Raw genomic sequence first — 27522 nt, forward strand, 5'->3', positions numbered from 1 at the left:
GATCTGCCCACCAGGGGGCGATGCTCTGCCCCTCCAGGGCGTCGCTCTGCCGAGACCAGAGCCACTCCAGCGCCTGGGGCAGAGGCCAAAGAGCCATCCCCAGCGCCCAGGCCATCTTTGCTCCAATGGAGCCTTGGCTGTGAGAGGGGAAGAGAGAGACAGAGAGGAAGGGGGGGGTGGAGAAGCAAATGGGCGCTTCTCCTGTGTGCCCTGGCCAGGAATCGAACCTGGGTCCCCCGCACGCCAGGCCAACGCTCTACCGCTGAGCCAACCAGCCAGGGCCTCCACCGACTTTTTAGAAGAGAAAACTCAAGTGGCATTACTACCCTCTCCCAAGATGGAACTGCCACCTCTTCTTGGCATCACCACGGTACTCATATCTGAAGCCATGAAATGTATGACATCCTTGGTCATCCTTTTACAGAAATTATGGTCTCTTTCCACTAATTCCTCCTCGTCAGATTCCATCCTTGTCTTTTGAAAAGCTTTGTGATTAAACAATGAATATTTTGTTGAAAAAGAAGAAATCCAATGTAGTCAATGTTCCAAAATGAAATTATACATGCCCTATGTCTGATCCATTTTCTTTATTTTATAATTAACTGTCTAAAGGGCTTAAGAGGTTTCTGGCTTTGTTAAACAATCTGGAAATAGTAAGAAATTTTTTTCCCAAAGAATGAGGCTGTCAAATTATTCCTCTAATACAGTATTGTTTCCTGATGCTAGTGGTGAAATGCCAAGGTTCTCTGACAGATAACTGAAAATTTATGCGCAAGGCTTTTTAATAGCATGAGGTATTGGTTTTAGAACCAACTCTTCGGTGGAAAGACAGGTCCAGCAGGAAAAGGGGGAGGGGGTAACGGAGGTGCCAGCTACAATTCTGGGCCTCCTTTCTGATACTGTCAAATTAATTTTGGCAAAAGGGTTCCCAGTATTTTTCCAATAGTAATTAGGCTGGATTTCTTTTTTTTCCAAAAGAAAACAACTTCCATTTATGTGTAAATTAAGAATTCCATGTGTTGGAATAAAATAAGTAAAAATATAAAATCAGGAAAGATAATCTAAAAAAAGTGTGTTACCGAATGTAAATTTTCTTACCTATGAAAAAGACTTTCTGGATTTCACCTCAAAGGCAAAAAATAAATAAGTAAATAAATAAATAAAGTTCTGCATTAAGTTGATGTATACTGCTCATAAAAATTAGGAGATATTTTATCGCTTCATATTCATTTTGAAATATCCCCTAATTTTTGTGAGCAGTATATTTACTTGAGTGTTAATATCTTAGTCTAAATTTGCACCATCCAATATGGCAGCTACTGGCCACAGGTGGCTCTATTAGGCACTATTTCAAATTGATACGTGCTATACGTGTGGATGTAAAACACACTCTGGATTTCAAAAATCTGGTTACTAAAAATGATTGTAAAATATCTCTTAATTTTTTATACTGAAATTGAAATTATTTCATATCTAAAAGATTAAATCAAAACATTAAAATTAATTTTACCTGTTTCTTCTTATGTGTCTTAATGTGGCTACATTAAAAAAACTTAGAAGTACAGATGGGTTCATATATGTGGCTCTCATTGTATTTCTATTAGACAACATTGGTATGTATATAAAATGAATCAGACTGGATTAAATTCCTTTAAATTCCCTCTAGCTCTAACGTTTTAACACTAAGAAACTGCATGCTCAAGCTAAGAAGTTTTAAATAAAGTTATTTTAGGGAAATCTAGGTTTAGTTACTTTTGTATTATTTCTGCACACTTTTTCACACACACACACACACACATACACACACACACACCAGTGCTTTCTCATTCTATTTCTATGGATTCCCAGTAGCCAAGAAAAATGAATCTGTCAATTTATTTATTTGTAAACTGCAAGTATGCAGTTCATAGGGCCATTCTGAATTGCCATTTGGTCATATACCTTTTTGCTTCACCCCATATTGATACACTTTTAATGCTCCATATGAATAATGAACTTTGTGTGTATGTGTTTTCAGTTTTAATATTCATAAAATAGGAGGCTTGAAATTAGAAATTAGAGATATTATATCAGTCCCCAACATGCTGAATTACCTGGGGAACATATAGAAAAAAATCTCTGCTACGCTTGATATCTAAAGATTCAAACTCAGTAAGTCTGGGATGAGACAGGACCCTATACTTCTTAGGAAGCTGCCCAAGTCACTCAGAAGCTCAGTTAGGCTTGGGAACCAACTTTCTTTGCAACTAGCCTAACTTTCTTTGTCTGTAACTAGCCTAACTTTCTTTGTCTGTAACCAGGGTAAAATGAACTGTGCCAGGGCCAAGGCCCAGTAGCCTCAGACCTCGAACCAGGTTGCAGGGCTCCTAACTGCAGCTCTGTGCTGTTCTGAGAGACCTGTGTCACACACACACATACACACACACACACACACACACACACACACACTACTTACTCCACAAGAGCTCCGGCTATCAGTATGTCTTCCACGTCAGTTTTAATATCCAACTCCGGTTCTCCATTAAGCAGAAGCTTCAAGTTATAAATAACCAGCAAAGTACCTAGTGAAAAATAGATGTTTGACTTGTCAATATTTTAACTACATTAAATATTAGTTATGGTGATATTAACTCATCTATTAACCTGCACTAGGCCAAATTTCCCTTTGAACTTCAGTAAATATGTTTGGATGAGTTCCAAGATATACGTCTTATAGCAAATTCCACTCTCTGTCAGAGAGTTTTGAGTTTCTACAGTACAGTGTTTCTTATTACTACTTAATTTATTATAAGTCCTTCAATGTAGATTATTAAACTTGGGCACTTTTCATAATTTGCATTATAAAAATTGTTAGGAGCCTTAGACCAATTTGTATTACAGGTAAAGCTCTTACCGAAGGAGCTACAATCGATGCACATAATAACAAATATGAGTTTAAAAATATATGCAAATATGAAGTAATGCCTTTAGACCCTATAACAGGTGCTTGCAAATTTTTCCGGTAGTGGGCCAGGTAATAAATATTCCAGGCTTTGCAGGCCATATGGTCTCTGTCACAACTACTCACAACTCAACTCTACTATTGCAGCATGAAAGCTTCCACTGAGAATACACAAATTTATGAGTGTGGCCATATTCCAATAAAACTTTATTTACAAGAACAAGTATGAAGCGAGAATTGACCTGTGGGCCATAGTTTGTTTATCCTGCTCTAAAGCAGAATTAAGAAATAGAAGTCCAAATTCTTTACAAAGTTGCTAATAATATGAAAGCAAACAAGGTTGTCAGAAAAATGAAAAGAACAGCCAATTGCACTTTTTGGTAGTACTTAAATACATAGGAGAATAACATAGTACCTAAGAACTGGACTTAGAAGCCAAAATGTCTGTCTAAATCCTGGATCTCAGATAAATTTCCTAACCTCGCCAAACCTAATCTTTCTAATCTATACAGGGAAGCTTACAAAGTACCTAAAATATACAGTTGTTTAGAGGATTCAACAAGTTACCTCCTATAAACCATTTAGAAAGGTATTCAGGAAATAGTACACTATTAATTAGTATTTGTAAGAGTACTTCACAATTAGAAGTCAACCAAGAGATTACATTAACTGTCCTCAAAATATATCATGTATATGTTAATAAAATAAATACTTTAATTGCCAATATTTTCCACTATGAGAAAGGGGAAAAATGATACAAAACATCACTATTAAACAAAATGCTACAGATTAGAGAAGAAATTTCAAAAATAAGGTAGGCTAAGTCAGAAACAAATATTTCAAAATTTCTCCATAAACATTATGTAAATCAAAAAGTTGGAAAAAGCAGAATGCACATAACTTTCTCTTGAGTAGCCTTTTTGCTTCTTTTTGCTTCTAGATATAAAGTAGTGGAAATCTAGAGAAAGATTGTCACTGGAAAATGTAGCTACTAGACATAGCACATTCTTTATGTTGAATATAAAGATGATGGAGGTTGAAAGAATGCAACAAAGAGCCTGGCCTGTGGTGGCGCAGTGAATAAAGCGTCAACCTGGAGAGCTAAGATCTCCAGTTCAAAACACCAGGCTTGCCTGATCAAGGCACATATCAAGGCATCAATCAATGAACAACTAAAATGAAGCACCTATGAGTTGATACTTCTCCCTCCATTCTCCCACCTCCTCTCTGTAAAATCAATAAATAAATTCTTTTTTTAAAATGCAAGAAAGATCGATTAATTTGAAAAATAGTATCTACAAAGTTTTTTGCTAACTGCCACAGAAACTTGGATTCATTACTTTATAAGTTAGTAACTCTTATAAACCTGGGATCATCTCATTTAGACACTACAATAAGCACCTCCTAACTTTGGTATCTGGTGCAGAGATTGTGAAGCCCATGTGGTCAAAGCTTGAATCATCCTCTTCTCATCCATCTTCACCAAGTTCATGCAAATACAAACTTTTCTCCCACTGTCAGGGACTTAGAGTTATATATGTTTGTTTCTCTTAACACAAAACTTATATGGATAAAATAAATGCTCCCATGTGAGATTCTACATGATATTATAAAGAGAAAAAAATATGAACACAGACACATGGTGCCCTTCATAAGATACTGAAAACAAATATTTCCATCAAAATTTCAAAGTATTGATGATCTTACCACATGTCCCATAGATGACATCAAATTGCTGCATTAATTCAGCTTCGGTTTTAAATGGAGAGTACTTATAAATTATAGACAACTCCATTGAGAATTTCTGAAAATCATCTGTGGCAGATTCTCTGGTTCTTGTTAACCATGAAGGCATTGGAACCACAACCTATTAAAAACAAAACAAAACATCAATTTACTGTGAAACACACAAATAAAAACCATCTTTCTTTTGCCTGATCCTAATTCAGTCCACTCTTCAGCCAAATTACAAAACCATACACAGAGTTAAAATTGTATTTCTCTCCTGTATTCTAGTTTTATAAAGAAGAGATGTGTGACAAACATTGTATACTCAAGGTCTTATTCCAAAATGCTCCACTATGGAATGTGGCAACAGATGGAATCTACCTCTGCTTTCTTCTGAAATATAGGTAGAGCAGCAGAGGAAACAGCAGCAGCGTCTTAGAAGCCAACAAGTAAATGAGAGCACATTTAAGAAAACCAATCCCAAGTCCATGCCAGAAAAGAGAACCAGCCTCATTTATAATTCAGAATCCCCTAACAGGCTCAGAAATTGATGAAATGAATTAACTCTACAAGTGGGCAAAGGGGGGAGAAAGTTGGAAGTGTAAGCAGAGCCCCGTCTGGCAATAGCTCCTCCCCTACCTCCACAGGGACTGGATGTTTATTCTCTGGAAAGACTGGAATAATGTGTTTCTGAATCAGATGGTGGGCGTGCCAAGTATAACTGTCAGGGACTTTACTGAGATGAGAGGGACTAAGAGAATATGCATATTGCACACTAAGAACCCTGGTTCTCTTCTGCCCTTTGACTTCCCAAAAGCTGTCTGGTAGGCCTCCAAGCAGAAGACTGTAGGAGTCTTCTCTGAGAAATCTAACCAGCCACGAAGAAAAGACAAGAAAGTTATGTTGAAGGTTTCCTAATAGAAGAGCCTAGCTAACATAAAAGTGGAACTAAGAGACATTAATAAGAGTGTGGTGGTCACGGGGGGAGGGGGGAAAGGGAAAGGGAAAGGGGAGGGGGAGGGGCACAAAGAAAACTAGATAGAAGGTGACAGAGGACAATCTGACTTTGGGTGATGGGTATGCAACATAATTGAATGACAAGATAACCTGGACTTGTTATCTTTGAATATATGTATCCTGATTTATTGATGTCGCCCCATTAAAAAAATAAAATTATTTAATTTAAAAAAAAAAAAGAAGAGCCCAGCTAGATCTTAGTATTGTGACACTCATAGCTGCCAAGCCCCACACTCTGAGCTTTCAAAAGGCATTTTATTCAACTAATCCCGTGATGGCGAACTTATGGCACACATGTCAGCACTGACACGTGTAGCCATTTTCGATGACATGCAGTCGCATGAAGCCGCATACCAGAGAAGTATGGAGCTGCATGCCGAGAAGGACATTCCATCCTCAGCTCCTGCACGGCCAGGTGCAGGAGCCGAGGATAAAACATTTGCTGCAGTGTAGACACTCTGTGCCAGAGGTCTGTAGGCCAAAACAACAGAACCCCGGCACAGAGCGTCTAGTTCTGGGACTTCTGATTAGGACGTTAGGGAATCTTTGACCTCACTTCTGGCTGGCGGAGCAGGGAGGAACGGAATGCTGTGGGGGACGCATCTCTGGGGGCCCTGTGATCACCATTACCAGCAACCATATAACCACAGCAACCATCATCCAATCTACTGTTCTGGGGTGTCGTGGATTTCTAACTGACCATCATTACTGAGATAAGTGAGGGGGAGGCTGGGAGAGGTGAGGGCCTGTGCTATGGGTGCCGTTTCCCGCCTTAGAAATAGCGGCAGCCATCTTAATTTACATAAGATGCAACTTGCAGAATTTCAAGACAGCATCTGGGCTCAAGTGTTTGTCGACTTGAGGTCAAAGCTTGAGAATCTGGAAAGGTGCCGCTTGGAGAATCAAGAGGCGTACCACTATGAACAGGAAATTTGGAGTGCCTGGAACCGATTATCAGACACTTTTAGCACCCTGAAAAACATAGTAATGGCTTTACTCACAATTTTTCCCTCTATGTACTTTTGTGAGACCTTATGTTCAGCATTAAATAATATCAAAACCAACAAAAGAAACAGATTGACAGATGTAGTTAGTAGCGCTTGCTTGGGCTTGAAGTGTACAAAATACCAACCTTCAATTGAAGATTTAGCCAATGAAATTCAGCAACAAAAAAGTCACTAATAAGCAGGTTAGTTAAAGAATTCCCCCTTCCCCTCACTTATCTTAGTTCACGGCACCCCACACAAGTTAAATAATATCAAGGCCAACAAAAGAAACTGACAGATGAACAAAGAAGTCACTAAGCAGGTAAGTTAAATAATTAGTTTTTGGTTTATTAAATACAGTTATATATTACAATTATACATTTTTTGTTATACATTTTTTGTTATTTAAACTATAAATATCGCGAAATTATGGTTTTTTTCTCAAAGTGACACACCACCCGAGTTATGCTCAGTTTTTTGGCAAATTTTGCACATCAAGCTAAAAAAATTGCCCATCACTGGACTAATCTTTAAAGTACAACAGGTTCTCAAATGTCATTTCATTCAATTTGTTACAATGTTAATGAGGAAAAATTCTTCTCAGCTAGGCCACTGTGTGTGTGGAGTTGCACGTTCTCCCATGTCTATGTGGTTTCCTCTCACATCTCAAAGCTGTGAACATGAGCTGGACAGTCTGGGTGAGTGTGGGTGTCTGTGAGTGGCCCTGGCATCCTGTCCAGGGTGGGGTCCTACAGCATGCCCTGAGCTGGTGGCAGAGGCCACCTATGACCCTCTACTGGAATAAACAGGTTGGAAAGGAATTATCTTGTTTCTATCAATCTCTCTTATATGTATGTATAGTCACATTTATTTCATTGTTTAATACTGGAAGAGTTTTGGGGTCTTTCTGAGTTTGGTGATGTTTTGTAACCAGAAACATGCTGCAGGAAATTAACTCTTGTTTATATCAATTCGCCTGTGGTAAAATCAATTTCATTACACATTGTTTTGCTTAAAGTCACAGTTTCCAAGGACCTATCCAGGAAGTTAAGTGAGCACAGCCTGCATTCAGGCTGAATAATCATCTAAGAAAAGCCTCTCATATGATAGAGACTAAATAAACAAGTATAAACGAAGCAACTCAGTAGAAACAAAAACCATAAGAACATAAAACTTTCAGAGGGAAAAAATCAATCGTTAATTATCTTCAGCGCTCTAAGAGGAAGTACTGCATCCATGAAATATCTTTTTAAAAGGAGCATGAGAAAAAAGAAAAGACTTCTTGGAAATAAAGACTATGATTTCAGAAAAAAAATTTTTCTATGAAAGGAATGGAAGATAAATGTTATAAAAGCTCCCAGAAAACAAAACAAAAATACAAAGGACAAAATATAGTAGAGGAAAGTTAAGAAAATTAAAGAACTGGTTTGAGACCCAAGAGCTAAGAACTTGAAGCTACAGAAAGATATGGGTGAAGAAAATCATCGAATGTTATAGGAAAATACTCCAGAATTGAAGGCTATGGGTTTCCAGATTAAAAATGTCCTACAAGGACCCAGCACAATTGATGCAACTGAAACCCCCAAAAGGTAAAACATTAAAATCAGGATACTAGTGTAAAAGATTCTATTGACCTTCAAAAAGTAGAAGAGGGAAAAAAGACTGGGTCACATACAAGCCTCAGGAATTAAAATGGCTTCCGACTCCTCAATAACAACACTAGAAATGAGAAGATAATGGAGCAATGCCTTCAGAATTCTGAAGGAAAATTTATTCCAACTGAGCAATGACACCAAACCAAACTATCATTGCATTGTCAAGTAAAATAAAAATATTTTCAGGCATTTGTGATCTCAAATACTTTACCTCCCATGCATCCTTGCTAAAATGCTACTGGAAGATGTATTAACCAAAAAGAGGGAGCGAGCTAGGAAAGAAGACACAAGATTTAGGATCGGAGATGTAACACAGAAGAGAGATGAAGAGCCTCGCCTGGACCGTGGCATGGGCAGAGCCCGGCAGGCAGCCGAACACCACCCATGGAACGCCGGAGTATGAGCTGCAGCACATGGGAAGTGATACAGACACAGAAAACCAAACAAAAATTCAGTGATGGCGATAAGTACATAGAACACTAACTGACCAATTATTAATTCCTGGGAAAATAAAAAGTAGTGCCTGAAAGAGAAAAAACAATAGCTTATGACATGGTATAATTATGAATGGCGTTTATACAGTTTCATAATGTAGATATTGAATATTGTCATAACCATAATTACAATTGAGTTATGGAAGTAGAAGGGTATGTGTGTGATAGGAGTAGAGTAAAAAAGATAAATCCTCTTTTATAGTGAGAGATAAATAATGCCTAAACCAAATCAAAAGTAGCAATACAGCTGCACAAAGGCTTGGTTTTTCTTGTGATTTCTTATAATGCCAAGTTATATGCTAAGAATACTCATAATGGTTTTGCAATTTAGCTAAATATTTATACAGTTTTATTGCAGGTTTTATAAATTTATTGACGAAATTGCTCCCATGCAGAAAAAAAAAAAGGCAATAAAAGCCTGTTACATAGAGATATGCAAAAAAAAAAAAAATCAAAAGAATCAGCTGATACTGTTCAAAGAGACTGCCTCTGTGTATATGGACAAAGGTTGTTGGTTTTAGTAAAAAACCAAAAACAAACAAAAAACGCCAGTGGGGTTGGGGGAATGATCCATTTTAGGAAAGCTGTAACCCTAGAGCTTTGGCCCAGTTTCACAGGCCCTTTACATACATAAAGAACAACATAAGTGCTCAAAGCATCGCTCTTCTCACATCAGCATCCTGCTCAGCTGCTCCCTGTTGCCTACAGACTGTCCCTGTCACCCAGCCCCACTCAACTACAGCCAGGGAGCTGTGCTCCGTCTAGGCAATCTCACATTCCCGTACTGTCCCTCCAAACCCCATGCCTTCCTCCACATTGGAGATTTGTTGGAGGCCATTCCTCTCCATAAACCAGCCCTTTCAGTTGGAAATTGTACTCACTCCATAACCCTCATTGACCGCTGAAGGCTCTCTAACACCTCCATCCTTATCACTGCATTTGATGACTTATAACAGCGGAAACACATACTCATTGAACAGCATTCCTTTCAAACACCTCCATTTTGTGATTTATCCAATTCATATGTGTGTGTCTTATTTTGTGACGATGCTGAAAACTCTTTGATGGTCAGATGGTCTTCTGTTTGTTTTCTACCCTTCAAAGGGTCTATTCAGTGCTGGGCAGACAGCAGTTCAACATACCTTTGCTATACTGAATTATACCTGATGTTCTTAATAGTAAATGTCAGACATTAAAAATTAATAAAATGTCTCTGGGTTATCAAACTGATTTGAAATTACGATCACTAGACTTATAGTATTAAGTCTACTTCACATTCAATTTCTTTAGATTTCATATTTCAAGACTTTGAATCCAATATTCTATTTATTTTAAGGCTGATAACCCATTTATGGCACAAGTGGTAGAAATGTTTTGCAGGTGTCTTCCCAAAAAGCTCATTGTGCCAAAAGGAGGTTCTTATTCTGGGAGATTCGAGTATATAGATAATATAAAGTTCTGAAAACTACCCAGAAGTTAAAAATGCAAGAAAGGATCGATAGAACAGGCATCCAGTGACCACAGTCACCCTCTCCTCACTTCTCAAACATATTTCTAAACTTCTAAATAATCATCAGAAAGAAGTCGTTAGAGACGCTACCTCCTGAGAAAGGAAATGAAAAGAACACTGATACCATTGGCACTGAAGAAAAAAATCTCAACTCTTACCTCACTCAGACCTTCTGTTTCACAAAATGTCTGAGAAAAAAACACACAGGTCATCGTTTCTTCTTTCTTTGTAAAAAGAATGAAGTCTTTTCCAATCCTCATGGATCCACTATATTAAAAATCAAGAACATAACAGTTTACTTCTCAAACACTGAAAAGAAAGAACAGGCAGGCATGATACTGTGTACTCTAATGGGGTTTCTCTTCATAGAAATAACTCTGTTTGCTGACCCATCCCCAAAAGAGTACAATAGGTTTTCTTCCCCTCAAAGTGGAGCAAATGGATTTGAACTAATCCAGCCCCACACTCTTGCTTGAGATATGATTTCTGGAAATAAGGTGCTCTCTGAGGAGGAAGAAGAGAACAATAATCTGACCCTGGCAGATGCCACTCTGGTGATAGTGGCCTGAGTTCTTGCCTTTCATTATGGCATTCTACTAACATAAGCTATGGACACAACTAACACCTATGCTTTGAGTAACAATAAACCACAGAGATGTACTTTGTACAGCAATTCTTGAAAGAAAATTCATCACCTCTTTGAAAATTACATTTTAAAATGTAAAGATATGTCAGTTATGAGAATGGAGATTTCCAAAACAAGGTAGGACTCCCAAGTGTATATTTTTTAAAGTTTTATAAAATTGGACCATTTTGTATAAGACTGACTTTAACAAAATGTTGTTCCAATATCAATAATATATGCCCAGCAGGGGTCTCCAAACTTTTTACACAGGGGGCCAGTTCACTGTCCCTCAGACCATTGGAGGGCTGCCAAATACAGTGGTCCTCTCACTGACCACCAATGAAAGAGGTGCCCCTTCCAGAAGTGCAGTGGGGGATGGATAAATGGCCTCAGGGGGCCGCATTGCGGCCCGCAGGCCGTAGTTTGGGGACACCTGCCTTAAAGAACACTTTCTCACCTTTTAAGACCATTGCCATATTGTCCAATAAACTTCAAGGTTGATAACCGTTTCTTCGATGCTCCAAAGTAAATGATATCTGAGGCGTCTTCTGTAATCCACAAAAATGTTTAAGGTGGTTAGGAATTATGAGTGCCTCATAAAGACCAGACATCCAATTGTTAGGATGTCACACATATCTCAGGGCATTAGGGAAAATCCATACCTTTTGGGTCAGCACAGAACCAAGGCCCCTTGTCAGGCTCCATAATCTCTGACCAAGACCTTAATTAACAGTATTATATTGAAGGAGATCAGGCAGACTTAGCCATGTATTTTTGGGTAAATAAGAGCTTAAAACTCTGAGGCTTAATTTCCTTATCTCTAGAAGGGAATTACTAATATTTATAACACAGATGTTGATAAAAATAAATCAAAAGAGTTAAATAAGATGATATATTTTTCGAACCCTGAACAAAACACGTGGCACTTGGTAAATGCTAATGCTAATAAACTTTAAGTCTTATGAATATTTGTACCTCTAGTAATTTCCTGTAAGTTTGGCCCTTTTCTAGTATCACATGAGACTGAGAACTGAACGGCTTCTGGTCTTGTACCACCCAGGGAGAAAGGGCTATTTGTTTCAGACTTTTAGAGTTAGTCTTCTGTTCCCTTTGGGCATTCTGGAATTACAGAGGAAAGGTCCTCTAGATTTCAGAAAATACATACCTCCAGAAACAGAAAGTTCCCAGGCAAATAAGATGGAAATGGTTTCCCAATGGGCCTACTTGACTACATGCTCTAGAACTGTCCGGAGGACCTCTCTCAGTCTGGAGGCACGCATGCTCCAGTTCAGTGGCACCTGGTAGAGGGCATATAAAAGCTGCCTGACACTCTGCTTGTTGAAAGCTAATCTGACATTCAATCACATGCTCTTCTACAGGGCTGGATATTATCTGAGGATATCTAATGACAACATTAGCTAAAATTTACTGTTTGTTTAGTACGTTCTACGTATGATATTATACACTTTATATGCACCATTTAACATTTATAATAGAACTGCAAGAAAGATATTATTTGCCTGTTATAAATGAATCAATTTAAGTTTAAGGAGTTTATGTAACCTTCCTAAGGTCACACAGCTGATAAATGTTTCCACTAGCACCATAGTCCAGATGTGTCAAAGACCAGATCCCATGGTGTTCATTACACACGACACAGACTCCCATACATAGTAGCCACAGTTCTGGGCAGAGGATCAGAACACTGAATCAGACAGACATGACCCTTTTCCTTAACATCTTTATGTCATGTTAGGAGAAACAGATGAAAAGATGGAAGCAAATAAACAAGATCATTTCTGAAAGTGTTTAAGTGAAGTTAACAAAACCAGGCTAATGTGATAGAGAATTAACAGGAATGTGTCCTACAGAGAGAATGATCAGGGAAGGCCTCTTCGATAAGGTGACAGACAACTAAGACGAGATTCGAATGATGAAAGGCCAGCCTAGGGTGGCCGAGTGCTAGAAGCAAGGATGTGATGGCAGAGGAACAGTCAGAGGGCAACTGAAATTGAAAGCACTACTGGGGAGTATGAATTTTATTCTAAAATAATGAAAAACCCCTGAGTTTTAAGTAGCAGAATAATAGGATATGATTTACGTTAAAAGAAAAAAATTCACTCAGGATTTCCGTATGGGGCATGGACTGTCATCAGACAAGACTGGAGGTGAGACTGGAAATTACTGCAGTCATCCCAGTAATTGGGTCAAAACTCACCTGGCTCAGTTTGGACAACAGATAAAGATTCAATTTTCAGTCGTCAGATAAACTCTTCCTTCTAACTTATTACTTCATTTCTAATCACTAAAGAATCACTCTTTCAACACTAGTGGGCTTTTATTTTTTAATAAAAATATTCTGTATGTCAACTGAAGTGTGTTCTTTCTGAAAATCCCAGTATTCGTTCGTCACTTCCTCGTGTTCTGATCAGTTTGTTCACGGAACCTTATGAGTTGCTTCTTTTTTTTTTAAGAATTAAAATATATCACATATTCTGTTATTTATTTTAAGAATTCAGGAAAATGAATTTATAATTCAGCTTAGAAATAAAATAATGAAACTGCTTTTTCAGTGTCGTTTTCTGACAAACAGCTCTCTTATTTAAACACTAAAGAACCAACAATACTTTTCAATCAAAATGACCTGTAAAGCTCAAAATTATCCAAACAAGGCCTGACCTGTGGTGGCACAGTGGATAAAGCGTCGACCTGGAAATGCTGAGGTCGCCGGTTCGAAACCCTGGGCTTGCCTGGTCAAGGCACATATGGGAGTTGATGCTTCCAGCTCCTCCCCCCCTTCTCTCTCTCTGTCTCTCCTCTCTCTCTCTCTCTCTCTGTCTCTCCCTCTCCTCTCTAACAAAATGAATGAATAAATAAAAGAATTTAAAAAATTATCCAAACAAAGTCAGAATAAGAACTGAGTAGGCTATTTGAGCATTACTAAACTTGCTCATAAATTATTCCTTGGCTATTCAGGCCAAGAGGAAACTTTCAAGACTCGGAAGAAGATGCCTGCTTTCCTCTGTCCTCTCAGCTCTGCTGGCACGAAGGAGCGTGTTGCCTCTGGTGCGGAACTGGCCAGAACGTCCCGTGTTACTTGAACTCCCTCCCCACATTTCAGCCTAGCTGTCAGAAACCTTGGCTTGTCACACATACACAAATGTAAGAATTCAGGCTTAAGCTAGCCCAAATAACTTAAAGCCGTTATCAGAGGAGATAAATAAAATTTCAGTCCCACAGGAAATACATATTGGGCACCTACAACATGCTGGCTCTTTGCTAGCCATAAAGATACAAAAATAAGTCGTGCAATTATCTTACAGAAGTATTCATTATCATGGGTACATTCAACTAAAGCAACTAAACCTCTGAGCATGCGAAGAAAAATCACGAACTGCTAAAAATGAGGAGAGGTGACCTCTATACCTCAAGGTTAAGTAGAAAATTTCAAATAGCCTAAAGGCAATGAAGTTTCCTCAGGGGGCTCATAAGCAGTACCTGAAGGTCGGTCTAACAACTCAGAGTTGAACCTGTAACTATTTGTATTCCGTTCATTCCCAGAAGCTTTTTTGTACAAGTAATCTGGAACCTTCCGCCGTTCATTGTTCTGGCAATGTTTATTTACGTTCACTTTTTGTCTTGGGTTAGATGGTAGCAATGAATTTACTCTGTCACTGAAATATTTAAACCTAAAAAGTTCAACAATATGATAAGGCTGGGGTTTATTTTCCCTAATAGCTCCACTCTTGATTTTGAACAGATAGCTCAATTGGCGCTTATTTATTTTATGGGTTTTCAGACTGTTTCTTCTAACAGCCAGTTAGATATCTAGATAATTAACTTACCAGGGCTCATACCACATCCATCATCCAGGAAACACAACATGAATCCACCCTGCAGCTTTTCATTTTCCACTGTAAAAGAAAGCAGTTATTACTAATAAACACCGGGCTTAATTTGTTCATCAGAAAGTCACACTGCTCACATAATTATTTGTCCTCAAATGGAGCCACTGAGTAACAAGGGTTATGGCACAATGACAGAGCTCCAAAAAACATTTGGACTACAATTTTACAAAAAATTGCAGGGTAAAAACAATCAAGCAACAAAAAGGCTTTGAATTAACATAAAATATCTACACCATTAATAAATTATGTATACAGCATGACATGTCCAGCGCTAGAATTTGACTGGTTCTTTATAATCTATGTATTTCCTCCCTGGGGGAAGAAAGAAAGGTAGATGGTGATGTGACCCCAGGATCCCTCTATCAAAACTGACCAACCTTTATTCCCTTCCACCAAAGCTCTAATTCTAAAGTCAATTCAGGCCTCTCTTATTAAATTAATCAAGCTCTCTTCCAAGTAGTTAATTCCCATCAGAGCCATTTGAGCCTGCTTCTTTTTTGTTGTAGATTCTTAGAGTTTATAGATTTTTAGTTATTTGAATACCATGTAGTCATGGGCCCAAAATTACAAAGAAATGACCAGTCTTAGAAACTTTCAAAGCTCTGGCATTTTGTAAAATTAACCTTTTCAGTAGTGTCTTTAATTATAGATTTATCCAATTTGAATGTTTTACAAATTCATAGCAAACACTAGAAATGTCTGCCAAGTCTAAATAACACTTTTCTCCCTTCCTAGGAATTTGTTGAGATGATAAAAGCAAAGAAACTTCTCAAGGGCAAGCAGAGCCAAGAAATGACTTAAGACTACAGTGGTACCTTGAGACACAAGCAGACCAACATATGAATTTTAATATACGAGCTATGACTCGGTCCATATGGTCCATATTTTTGTTCAAGATCCGAGTGAAATTCTGATATATGAGTCGTGATTTGGGAAGCTGCTGCTAGTTGGTGCGTTGACGCATGGGTGTATCAGCAGCACAACACTAGCATCTCGTTCTTTCTCACATGTTACCTGCAGAATCAAGTTGAATCTCGTGTGCTGTACTTGTTCTTGCATCATTTTTGCATTTTTTACTAACTTTTTTTGTGTGCTATCCTGGGGCCGAAGAAAGTGATTGTAAAGGACAGTGGTGAGAAGAAGAGACTGATGGTGACAGAAGTAAAGCAAGAAATAATAGAAAAACATGAGCGTGGTGTACAAGTAACTGAACTGGCGAGGCTGTACGACCACAATACATCTACAATTTGTACCATCCTTAAACAAAAGAATGCCATCAAAAGCGCAAATCCAGCGAAAGGAACTACAATTCTGTCCCAATTAAGGACAAATATCCATGAAGAAATGAAGAAGTTTCTGCTGGTGTGGGTGAAAGAGAAAGAGCTGGCAGGAGATAGTGACGGAGACTGTAATATGAGAAAAGGCATGTATTATTTACGGCAACTTGAAGAAGAAAGAACCATCAACCTCCAAAGAGGCAGCAGAAGATACGTTTAAGGCAAGTCATGGCTGGTTTGAAAATTTCAAGAAGAGATCTGGCATCCACTTGGTGGTGAGGCATGGTGAAGCTGCAAGTGTTGACGTTAAGGCAGCTGAGGAGTACATCACACGTTTTGCCGTACTTATCACAAAGGAAGGCTACATCCCCCAACAAGTGTTCAACTGTAATGAAACAGGATTGTTTTGGAAAAAAAAGTGCCCCAGAGGAAAAGAAGCTGTCAGGCCATAAACCCATGAAGGACCGTCTGACCCTTGCATTGTGTGCAAATGCTAGCGGTGACTGTAAAGTAAATCCACTGATAGTGTATCATTCTGAAAATCCTCAAGCCCTTAAGACTCACAACATTCTTAAAGAAAAACTGCAGGTTATGTGGCGCACCAATGCTAGGGCATGGGATACGCAGCAGTTTTTTATTGAATGGGTAAATCTCATCTTTGGTCCTGCAGCGAAGAAATATCTTCAAGAAAATAAACTCCCGATGAAAGCATTACTAATCCTTGATAATGCTCCAGCCCACCCACCTGGTCTTGAAGATGACATTCTCGATGAATTCAAATTCATGAAAGTCCTCTACCTCCCACCCAACACGACTTCAATCTTGCAACCTATGGATCAGCAGGTCATTTCCAACTTTAAAAAGCTTTATACAAAGCACTTGTTCCGCCACTGCTTTGAGGTGACTGAGAATACAATTCTAACCCTTCGAGAGTTTTGGAAAGATCATTACAACATCGTGATATGTTTATGCATTATTGACTTGGCATGGCAAGAGGTTATAAGAAGAATCTTGAACTTGGCATGGAAAAAGTTATGGTCTGATGTTGCAGACAGGGAGTTCGAAGGATTCAAACCAGAAACCAAGACCGAGGTAGAAGCACTGGAGGAGATTGTGTCCCTCGGAAAGTTAATGGGTCTGGAGGTATATGAGGATGACGTAAACAAGCTTGTCGAGGAACATGAGGAGGAACTCTCAACTGAGGAGTTGAAGGAGCTACAGATGATGCAACATATGGAGCTTCTGCAAGAGATTAGTAGTGAGGAGGAGGTAGAGTCGGAGGAAGTGATTTCTACAAGTGAAATTAAAGACATGCTGGCAATGTGGGAGAAGCTTTCAAGATTCATTTAAAAGAAACACCCAGAAAAAGTTTCAACTGGTCGTGCTTCAGCACTTTTTAATGACACTTGTTTGTCACATTTCTGTAACATTTTAAAAGGCAGGCAAAAGCAAACCTCTTAGGATAGATTTTGATTCAAAAGTTCTGCAGGTGAAAGTGCTGAAAGTGCAGCCAAAAAGGCAAAAACAGGTGATGATTAAATGAAAAACAGTGTTAAGCTGATTTTAAGTTTAAAGTTAAGAAAGAGCATTTTTTTACAATTAAGTTTTTATGGTTTCATTTTAAGTAAAGAAAATGCAGTTTTGTTTAAAGAAAATGCAGTTTTAGTTTACATTTAGTGTTACGAAAGTGCAGTTTAGTTTACGTGTCTACAGTGCCTGCATCCCTTCCTCCCTCCCTCCTCCTCCACTATTCACTTCCGTTAAGCCACACTCATCTGTCTTCAAGGTAAGAATACAGTACTAAATGATACTTTTTTTAATTTCACATATTTTGTTATGCATTGGTAAAGTATACATGTATGTTTCTTAATTAAAAACATGTCTTTTTTCATCATTTAGGATGGTTTGGGGATGTTTCACAGGGCTGGAACTGATTAAATCTATTTCAGTTATTTTAAATGGGAGAAATGTGTTTGATATACGAGTTGACTGACTTACAAGCTCAGTACAGAATTAATTAAACTCGTATCTCAAGGTACCACTGTACTTGTTTTTTCAATAAATCACAGTGAGGTCTGCAGACAACCACAGTCTTAAATTTTAATATTCCACTACTAGCCACCCTGAAGCTTGGCCATATTTCATTCCTTAAAACTATGTATTTCAGATAAGAGATCTATTGCCTGTTAGTATGCATGTCCAAAATAAACCACAGCAACTTCTCTGTCCTCAGATTTACTTCTCCTTCCGGTGTTTCCTATTCAATAAACGGCATCGCCCTTCATGAAAATTCGGCCGCCCAAGTCATAATCTCTGGGTGGGCAAGTTTGCCATCTCCCTACCCAATTTACAGACAGGTCCTCTCAATTCCACCTCCTTAATGTTACTCAAATTTGACCCCTTTTTCCATCCTCACTATACTGTTTTAGTTCAGGAAACCATCAGCTTTCCTCTGGATTACAGCAACGTCTGCCTAACTCCACTCCCACTAAAATCACAACATGCAGACACCTGCAACCAGCATATGACCCTTGCATAGCTTCGCACTACTTACCTTAACAAATTTTCTTTACCTTTATATAATATTTATAACCCTGCCCTCCTACCTCTCTGGGAAGGTTAATTTTATGTGTCAACCTGGCTAAGCTACGGTGTCCATTGTTTGGTCAAACTAGTCTAAATGTTGCTATGAGAACATTTGTGGATGTAATTAACATTTACCATCAGTTGACTTTAAGTAAAGTAGATCATCCACAATATTGTGGGTCAGCCTCATCCAATCAACTGAAGGTCTTAAAACCATAGACTGGAGTTTTGCAAAGAAGCAACGATTTTCTGCCTCAAGACAACAACACAGAAACCCTACATGAATTTCCAGGCTGCTGGAAGGCCCTAGAGATTTAGAACCCCAAACAGTGATATCTGGATATCCAGTCTGCCAGCGGCCCTAGGGACTTCAGACTTGTCAGCCCCCCAATTAAATATATAAGCAAAATACACATATTGAGAAAGAAAGGTTATCTATGTCCTACTTGTTCTGTATCTCGCAAGACCTCTAACTCATACTCTCATCTCGTCACCCCCTCCACCACCCGTACTACAATCTTCTACTTCCACACAAATAATTCCTTGAACTAAATTTTGGACTATCTCAAACATTTTTGCATCTCCATCAGTGTTCTAGGTTCTCTACGGATTCGAGCCATTGCACACACCATTCCTGAGTCCTTCTCATCTTTGGTTCACCAGTCCAAGTCCTATTTAGCTCTTTAATCCATTAAAGATTTCTTCTAGGAAAGATTTCTTCCTTGCACTTCACCAGGTGTCCATAATGAATGATTTCTTATTCCCACCTTTCACGGAGCTATGGACCCTCTACCCATAAAAGTGCAGATACATACCATGTATTCCATGGGTCCCTAGACTGGATGCCCATCCTTTAGAAGCAGGCACAGTGTGTACTCAGCTCTTGGCCCAGTGCCTGACACTTGGTAAGCACTAAAACAATGTATTGAGTGCATAGCATGTTTACTACAACTAATAAACACAGACAGATAAAACAGCCATGGCTAAAAATCTATATATTTGGTTTGAATTTTATAGCCCCCCAAATACTTGAAGAAAACCTAAGACTGGAGAGTAATTCAGGGGCCTCAGTACATAATTTGAAAGTCAGCCCAATACCTAGATTAACTATGCATCCCCATACCAATTTTCTATCTATTGTTGCACAGCCTCAGGCCCTGGTTTGTTGGTTTGGAAAAATTAATTTGCTACGTTTAATGCCGTATCATGTTTTGCTTCAATAAAATACATTATAAGCTGTGGTACACTTATACAATTGGATACTACTCAGCCATAAAAAAGAAGGAAATCTGACCCTTTCCTACAGCATGGTTAGACCTGGAGGGCACTATGCTAAGTGAAATAAGTCAGGCAGAGAAAGATAAGTACCATATGATGGCACTAATAAGCTGAACAGACTGAACTAACCAGGAAAACAGAGACAGACTTACAGACAGAAAGCAGGCTGAGGACTTTCAGGGGAGAGGAGCATGGAAGGCGGTGAGCAAAAAAGAAAAATAAATTAAATATTGAGTATTTAATAAAAAACAAACTTGACAACATGAATATGTAGTTTAAAACCAAAACCCACAAGTTCAGTTTTTCACAAAATACATAAAGCCTAGAGAAAGAAGTGCCACTCTGAATGCAATCACAAAGATTCCTTTTCATTCGCTAGGACCATGACAAGCGCTAGAGAAAGTGACATAAATACTCGCATGCCCCGCTTGGTGTCCTGCCACAAACACCAAAGAACATAATGTATGAACTGTGAGTACATCTGTTGTCCTTTGTGATTCCAGGTAATTCCTCCCAACCCTCCATCAATAACATGTATCCTCTGAATGAAGCCCAGCTTAATTTCTCCCCCCTTTCTCCACTTCTAGGACCACTGCCCTAGTTCAAACTCTCCTGAAATCTTTCCTCGAGCCCATTGCCCCGCCTCCCTGCTATCTCTTTCGCATTTCTACAGACTGCCCTATATCTTTAAAAAAGCAAAAGAGAACATTTCTAATTTGCCAGTGTCATTGCTCTAAGTTAATCAATGAATGGTCCACTGATTACAGAAGGAAAAAAAAAAATAACAACCTTAATGTGGTATTCAAAGTGCTCATCCATTTGGCTTGAACCTTCAGCTCTAGTTAACCTAACCAAGTCACTGTTCCCTGAATGCTTTTTCCCTAAGTGTCTACATGGCTCGCTCTCTCACAACGTTCAGGTCTTCGCAGGTCAATCACCCATTTAGCTGATTTCTCTTATCATTCCATGAAAAATACTGTAGTACATCTTGCCTGTACTCTTCTCTTGCTCTCAGCGCTGATCACTGCCTGGTGTTCTATGTCTTTGATCATTTCCTTCTTGTCTCTTACCATTAGGAGCGATGTTCCATGAGTGCATACACCTATCAAATACTGTGCTCAATGCTCTATCCCCAGCACCTAGAATAATTAATTACTTGGTTTGTTCGTAATAAGCTCTCAATAAATTGTTATTGAATAAGTGAGTGAAGCTGTGAACTAGTCCACCTCTATTCTTTTCTTCACGTTATGTTCTCAGACAGGAATATTCTTCTCTTCCTACACTACTTGACAAAAGTCACATTCCTCATTTCTATTTCAAGTCCTAGCTCTTTTACATGAGGCATTCTTCCTCTGTGTTCTCCCCAGACTCTGAGCCTCTCCAAGAGGCAAGAGAGATTTTATTTTACTCTCTATAGAAACACTTATTCTATTTTACTTCATATAATTGGATATATAGGGTAAGGTGACTTCTCGACTACTGCTGTTTCCCTCTATGTGAGATGGAGTTCAATCGGGACTAGTAGAGAGACCCTTTTCTGTCCCGACTCACTTTTCTCCTGCAGCAGAGAGCTCGCCCATCTGACCAGTAATTTGTGGAGGCTCCGTTCAGATCTCTCACATTCCCGCTTGGGAATGAGCTGCCTGCAGAGAGCATGGGTCCTCATCCCTCTCCTCAGGGCTGACCAGCTCCGAGGGGAAGGCCGGGCAAGTGCCTGGTCCTGGGGTTTGATCATTAAGTCTGCTGGCTCTCTCACACTAAGCTCCATACCCAACCTACCACTCACCAGTAGTAAAGGTTAACTCTTGTTTTACTTCTCACTTTTCAGAACTCCGAGAGTAGAAAGGAAACAATACTATCATGTATAATGTTTCAGCAGATCTTTCAAGATATATAAATCTCTCTCTTATGAACCATAAACACCCACCTGCATAGGATCTTAAACACTTAGAAAATTGAATTGAACTGAGTTGCTTTTAAAATATAGATACAGATTTAGATTGTGGAACATATAGCCAATATTTAAGGCGATCTAACAAAATTAGTGGTGGGGACCAGTTTTAACACCACAGGCGTTTCTAAGTAGTATTAACTGCAGGACTGAGCACCAAACCTAATTTCATTTGCATTATATTCTAATGAAATAAACTAATAAGTGCAATAAACATTGGTGACCAAAAATGAAGTTAATGAGTATTAACTATTTACACCAAATATTTGGTGTAAATTTTATAGCACTCAAACATTCATAATGCACATTCACTTATGCATTTTAAAAGAGTGGTAATTGACAGGGATGAATATGTAATTATAAAAACTTGTTAACATGTTTTTAATATAAAACTTTTCTTGTGACAGACAAATTGATTATTCCAAATTACTCTGAAAGACCTACTTTTGTAAACGGGTCCTCTAACAAGTGAATACTGTAACTCTCGCAATGTAGTTTTCTCAGCCTGGCTCTCCATTAGGGCCACTGTAGTCTACTACTTTTAGATTACTTTAAAAGTCTATAGAATGTGGTTGGATCTCATGAAATAAATAAAACCAAAATAGCTACAGGCTTTTCCATTAGAAGAAAAGAAGAAGAAAGCAAATCTGCTCACCTGAAAACACATCGAGTCTTCCAGCACCTGCATCTCTGAAAACAACGTAAAAAAGATCATTATTTTAATGTAAAACTGTTTTTAAAAATTACATTAATCTGAATTGCTTGTCTATCTATAACCCATTATAATAGCCTATAAACAATAAAGAAATCCAACTTAAATTGCTTCTGGAACAACTTAATTACTACAATATTTTACTCTGCACTTACTTACTAAGACCTATGATCACTCATAATTTTGAGAATGTTACAAAACCTGACACTCAGAAATTTAATATAAAAGATGAAATTATGCTAGTTTCACAAAAAGCTCAACAAATAAAAATCAGCTCGGAGAATAATCCAGAACTCAGAGAAAGATTTACATGATATATATTAGCTTTAAAAGAAAAAAGATGGCCCTGGCCAGTTTGCTCAGTGGTAGAGTGTCAGCCCAGCATGTGAATGTCCCAGGTTTGATTCCTGGTCAGGACACACAGGACAAACATCCATCTGCTTCTCTAACTCTTCTCCTCTCACTCCTCTCTCTCTCTTTCCCTCCTGCAGCCATGGCTCAATTGGAGTGAGTTGGCCCCTGGTGCTGAAGATGGCACCATGGCTTCAGATTTAGGTGCTAAGAAGAGCTTGGTTGCTGAGCAATGGAGCAATGACCCAGATGGGCAGAGCATCGCCCCATAGTGGGCTTGCCAGGTGGATCCCAGTCAGGGCACATGAAGGAGTCTGTCTCTGCCTCCTCTTCTCCCACTGAATAAAAAAAAATTACAAGAAAAAGCAAATCCTAAACAATAATGCACTGTACACACACATTTATAAGACTAGATCATATGAGCATTACTGTAATAAAAAAGAAACCAAATTGTCAACAGTGGTTTTCTCTAGGTCAGAAGTTGGAAAAATTATATAGCCCATGGGCCAAATCTGGTCTACCAACTGTTTTTATACACAAAGTTTTATTAAAACACAATCACACCCAATTCATTTACATAGTGTCTATGGCTGCCTTCACACTACAATGGCAGAGTTGAGTACTTTCAACAGAGAACATATGGCCCGTGAAGGTGAAAATATTTCCTATCTGGCCTTCTATGGACTGACCCCCACTCTGATAAGATTGTTGGGTAAATTTTTCTTTTGTTTTCTTAATTTTACACAATACACAGATATTATTTGTGTATTTTTAAAGTAAAATTTTAAAAGGAAAGTAGAAAGAGCCAGAAGATCCTGGCTTCAACATCAAGGGTGTGAAAGAAAGAAGAAAGATATGAGAAATAAGGTCTTAGATGTAGGAGAAGTTATGAAAGGAAGATCAGAATAATAGTCAATCAGAGTCTGATGGGAAAATCTGAGCCTCTCACAAATTTCCATCAAACCAACCCCATATTAGTCTGAATATGTACATTATACTTGTTCTACAGGATCGGTTTCAAAGTTATACCTTCAACTTCTTCCTCTAACACAGTGGTTCTCAAAGTGTGCACCAGGGCACACTGTTATGCCCTAGATGATTTCCAGGTGCGCCTTACAGTATTCCAGAGAAATATGTGACAGTTGGGGACCAAAAAACCAACAGGGTTTTCAGAGTTTAGATTTTGGGGGAACAGAGGTGTGGGGAATTGGATGTAAGATGACAGTCTGCCCAACCCCTCACCTCACTTGCCTGATCAGGTTGCAAAAGGCTGTTAAGCTGTGGTGCTGGATTGTTTACACTACCCCCCATGTTCCCCAGAAAGACTGGAAGCAAGTTTCTTCTATTCTTTGTTTGGTGTAAAGTTAAGATGATATATATGATGGGGGTTTTCTGCACTCAACACAATTAAGAGTAAAAAGAGAGGAATTCTTCAATGTATTTGTAAGGTATTTTTTCCCCCGCCAAGAAGGAAGGAAGGGGCCAGAGCCACAAAGTGTGGAATAACAAAAGGCTTTATTTAGTACAGCCCATCGTGCCTGGCAAGGTTCCCTGGCCCCGAGGAAAGATGGAGGCCAGGGAAGTCGCAAGTGGTGACCCACGTGGGAGATATTTAAAGGGTCCCTAGGTTGGTCAAGCTAATATGACGTGGTGAAATCTCACTGGCTGGCAGACGGTCGCTGTTTTCCAAAGGGTTCCAGGGAAGTTTCTTTTGGAGTGTTTGGTTGTGGGTGGTCCTAGCCAAAGTTCTCAGGTCTGGGTTCCCCACGTGACCATCCCCCATTATCCACCGACCTTACAGTATTGATGAGGAATGAGAGTTTGGCTTTCAAATATAGGCCCAAACATTGAGAAAATCTCTAGGACACATCAGGCTCATGTTTCTCATAAACACAAGAATGAAAACACTTAACACATTCATGCCAGGACCTGCCGAATTTACTAATCTTACTAAGAATGTATCTATATATATAACAATAACTTTTTTGTCAGGTTTTTTTTTTCAGTTTTTTATTTTTTAACACCTCTTTTTTATGAATTCTAAAAAGGGTAACTCAAAACTCAAAACATGTAACATAAAAATGTTTTTTAATGTCAGAATAAATTTAATTTTGTCATATTTATTTCATTTAATTACCATAAAAGCATGCTTGGACTTTTTTTTCTTTAATATTTGACTTAATTATTATAACATATTTCTCACAAATTTGTATACAGTGCACCTACAATTATATGTAGGATTTTAAATTTTCCCCGACTTCAAAAAGTTTGAGAACCACTGCTCTAACCAATTGCTTCTCTGTAGCTCCTCCTATATAGGGATTCTGGTATTACCACTACCATTTCTTGAGCATTTTTTATGTGTCAGGTGAGCAACAAATAAAGTATCCACAAATACATAAAATGTAGATAGGATTATTTTCATTATATAATTATACATTATACAAAGTACCACGTACATAATAAGTGCTCAATAAATGCCACTCTATTAAAGTAAAAGTTTTCAAACAAACTGTTTCCTTGTACATAAATTCCATGAGTATATGGAATCGGACAATAATTCACCTTTACACCATATTGAGACACATTATAACAGGCTTTGTCAGTTAGCCCAGGTAAATTTCTCTTTGCACAGCTGTTGTATTTGGCAGAGGCTCCTGACCACGCCTTCCTGCACTGTCACATATTTTCTTTTATTTTCACAGCATTCCTTTCATATCTTCCAGTTCTAATTTTGACAACTACATAAAATCATCAAAATCTTGATTAAAATTATATAAAATAATTTTTCAGAATAGCACGAGGACTATATGAAGACGTTCCTTATGAGACTAATTGAGCATCCTGAATAAGTCTGTTAAACAGTTCCATCTGATGTCACATACTAGCATCTAAGCCAGGCGGGGCCAACAGTTTTTGCCCCCCAGGCCAGATTAGAAAGAAAACGTTTTTCATGGGCCGGACAAAATATTAAAATTTAAAAATGTTAAATACAAAAACGATTCATTTAAGTAAACAAAATTTTATTATGTAATTTGTTTATGAATAAATGTGAGTAATTTAGTACAATAAATTAACAAAAAAACTAAAGTGACGTGTTGAGGCGCTTTGCATCGCCTATTATTTTTTTAATATCTGGCTCTATACTTGTAGTAGCTATTCTTAACACAGCCTCCAAATGTAAATCACTCAATCTTAATCTTGTTGTATTTTTATTTAGATTCATTAAAGAAAAAGTTTGTTCACAAATATAAGTTGAGCTGAAGATTACTAAAGATACCGTAGTTTATGTATAACAATTTAAAAGTACCACTTATTTCATTTCCACAGTGCATTGTGTGGAGAATATTAAAAATTTAATCGCGGGCCACATAAACTCATTATGCGGGCCACATCCAGCCCGCGGGCTGTATGTTGGCCATGCCTGATGTAAGCAGTGGTGGCACTGAAGTGTCCACGGAAGACAGAGGAACTGGCGAGTTCAGGCTGGCTGTAGAGCCATTAGGAATGGCAGAGCTAAAGGCACAGGCTGGTCCTGAGAGAGTACCTTGCTAGCACCTGATCCCTTTGACAAACATGTTCTCAAGGTTGCTACTTCTAATCTTTAAAACAAACAAAGACCAAAAACAGCAGGGATCCAGATTTTTTTATATGGCACCTCCTATTTCTTAAACTTTACAAACAATTCCTTCTTTTCGTCCTTTTCTTTATAAACACTGTGTGAACTTTCACTAAGTACCAAACAAACGAGACGGGCTGGACTTGGTCAGGGGCTGCCAGTTTACAACTGTTGCTACAAGAATTGCTTTATTGATTGCATTTCTCTCTCTCCCATGAGTCAAAAGTCAACCTTTCTTTGCCAAGCACTCAATCAGCCTCTGCTACATAAACTGTTCCCATTGTTCTATTCCTTCTACATTCTGATTTAACCTGCCCTCCGTTGTTGAATGAATGAGTGAAACAACTTCAGAGGTGAAGACAGCAAGATAAACAAATGTGTTCTTTTAAGAATAATAAATGGGATGGTTGAGATTTGTTCTTTCAGAGTTACAGATTCCAAGTTGCTGGAAATGGACATTCAGGAGGAGGAAGGATTAATGGATACAAAAGGAGTTTTGCTTCAGAACTGTAGGCAGAAGCAAACAGTAGCAACCCTGAACTCCTGCAGAGACTAACCATGATCATTCGTGAGTATTGGCCCCATCCCTGCCTCTTCCTTCTAAGTTGAGTTCAGGGCTCTCTTAACCACCAACTTTATTCTTTTTCTCTCCTCCCCTCCTTTTCTATGATAACTGTGATTCCATTATTTCTACAGAGAGAGAAGTTTGTATAAGGAGGAGCTAGTTAATGAGTTTACTTTGTACTGGGCATTGCTGTGCAGGAAGTTCTGGGTATCTGGTTAACTGACTATGTATTTGGTTAACACTCAGTCACCTTCCTTCTTAGGCCAAAAATGGGGGACAAATGTAAACAGCTGAAACCCATTTATCAACCGTGGCAGGG

The 27522-nt window shown here is 38.5% G+C and overlaps 1 protein-coding gene across 1 annotated transcript in view; it reads right to left on the reverse strand.

Moving 5' to 3' along the window:
• The window catches only part of MORC1 (MORC family CW-type zinc finger 1), a 194412-nt gene that overhangs the window by 151885 nt on the left and 15005 nt on the right, over window positions 1-27522 (reverse strand). Inside the window, exons 3-8 of the mRNA XM_066241204.1 lie at window positions 22612-22646; window positions 14802-14870; window positions 11414-11504; window positions 10490-10598; window positions 4649-4808; window positions 2456-2561 (exon numbers count right to left, since the gene is read on the reverse strand). Coding sequence (XP_066097301.1) covers window positions 2456-2561; window positions 4649-4808; window positions 10490-10598; window positions 11414-11504; window positions 14802-14870; window positions 22612-22646 — 570 coding nt within the window. The remainder of the gene's footprint in view (window positions 1-2455; window positions 2562-4648; window positions 4809-10489; window positions 10599-11413; window positions 11505-14801; window positions 14871-22611; window positions 22647-27522) is intronic.

The sequence above is a fragment of the Saccopteryx bilineata genome, chromosome 8, assembly GCF_036850765.1.
Source record: "Saccopteryx bilineata isolate mSacBil1 chromosome 8, mSacBil1_pri_phased_curated, whole genome shotgun sequence".
Classification (NCBI taxonomy): domain Eukaryota; kingdom Metazoa; phylum Chordata; class Mammalia; order Chiroptera; family Emballonuridae; genus Saccopteryx; species Saccopteryx bilineata.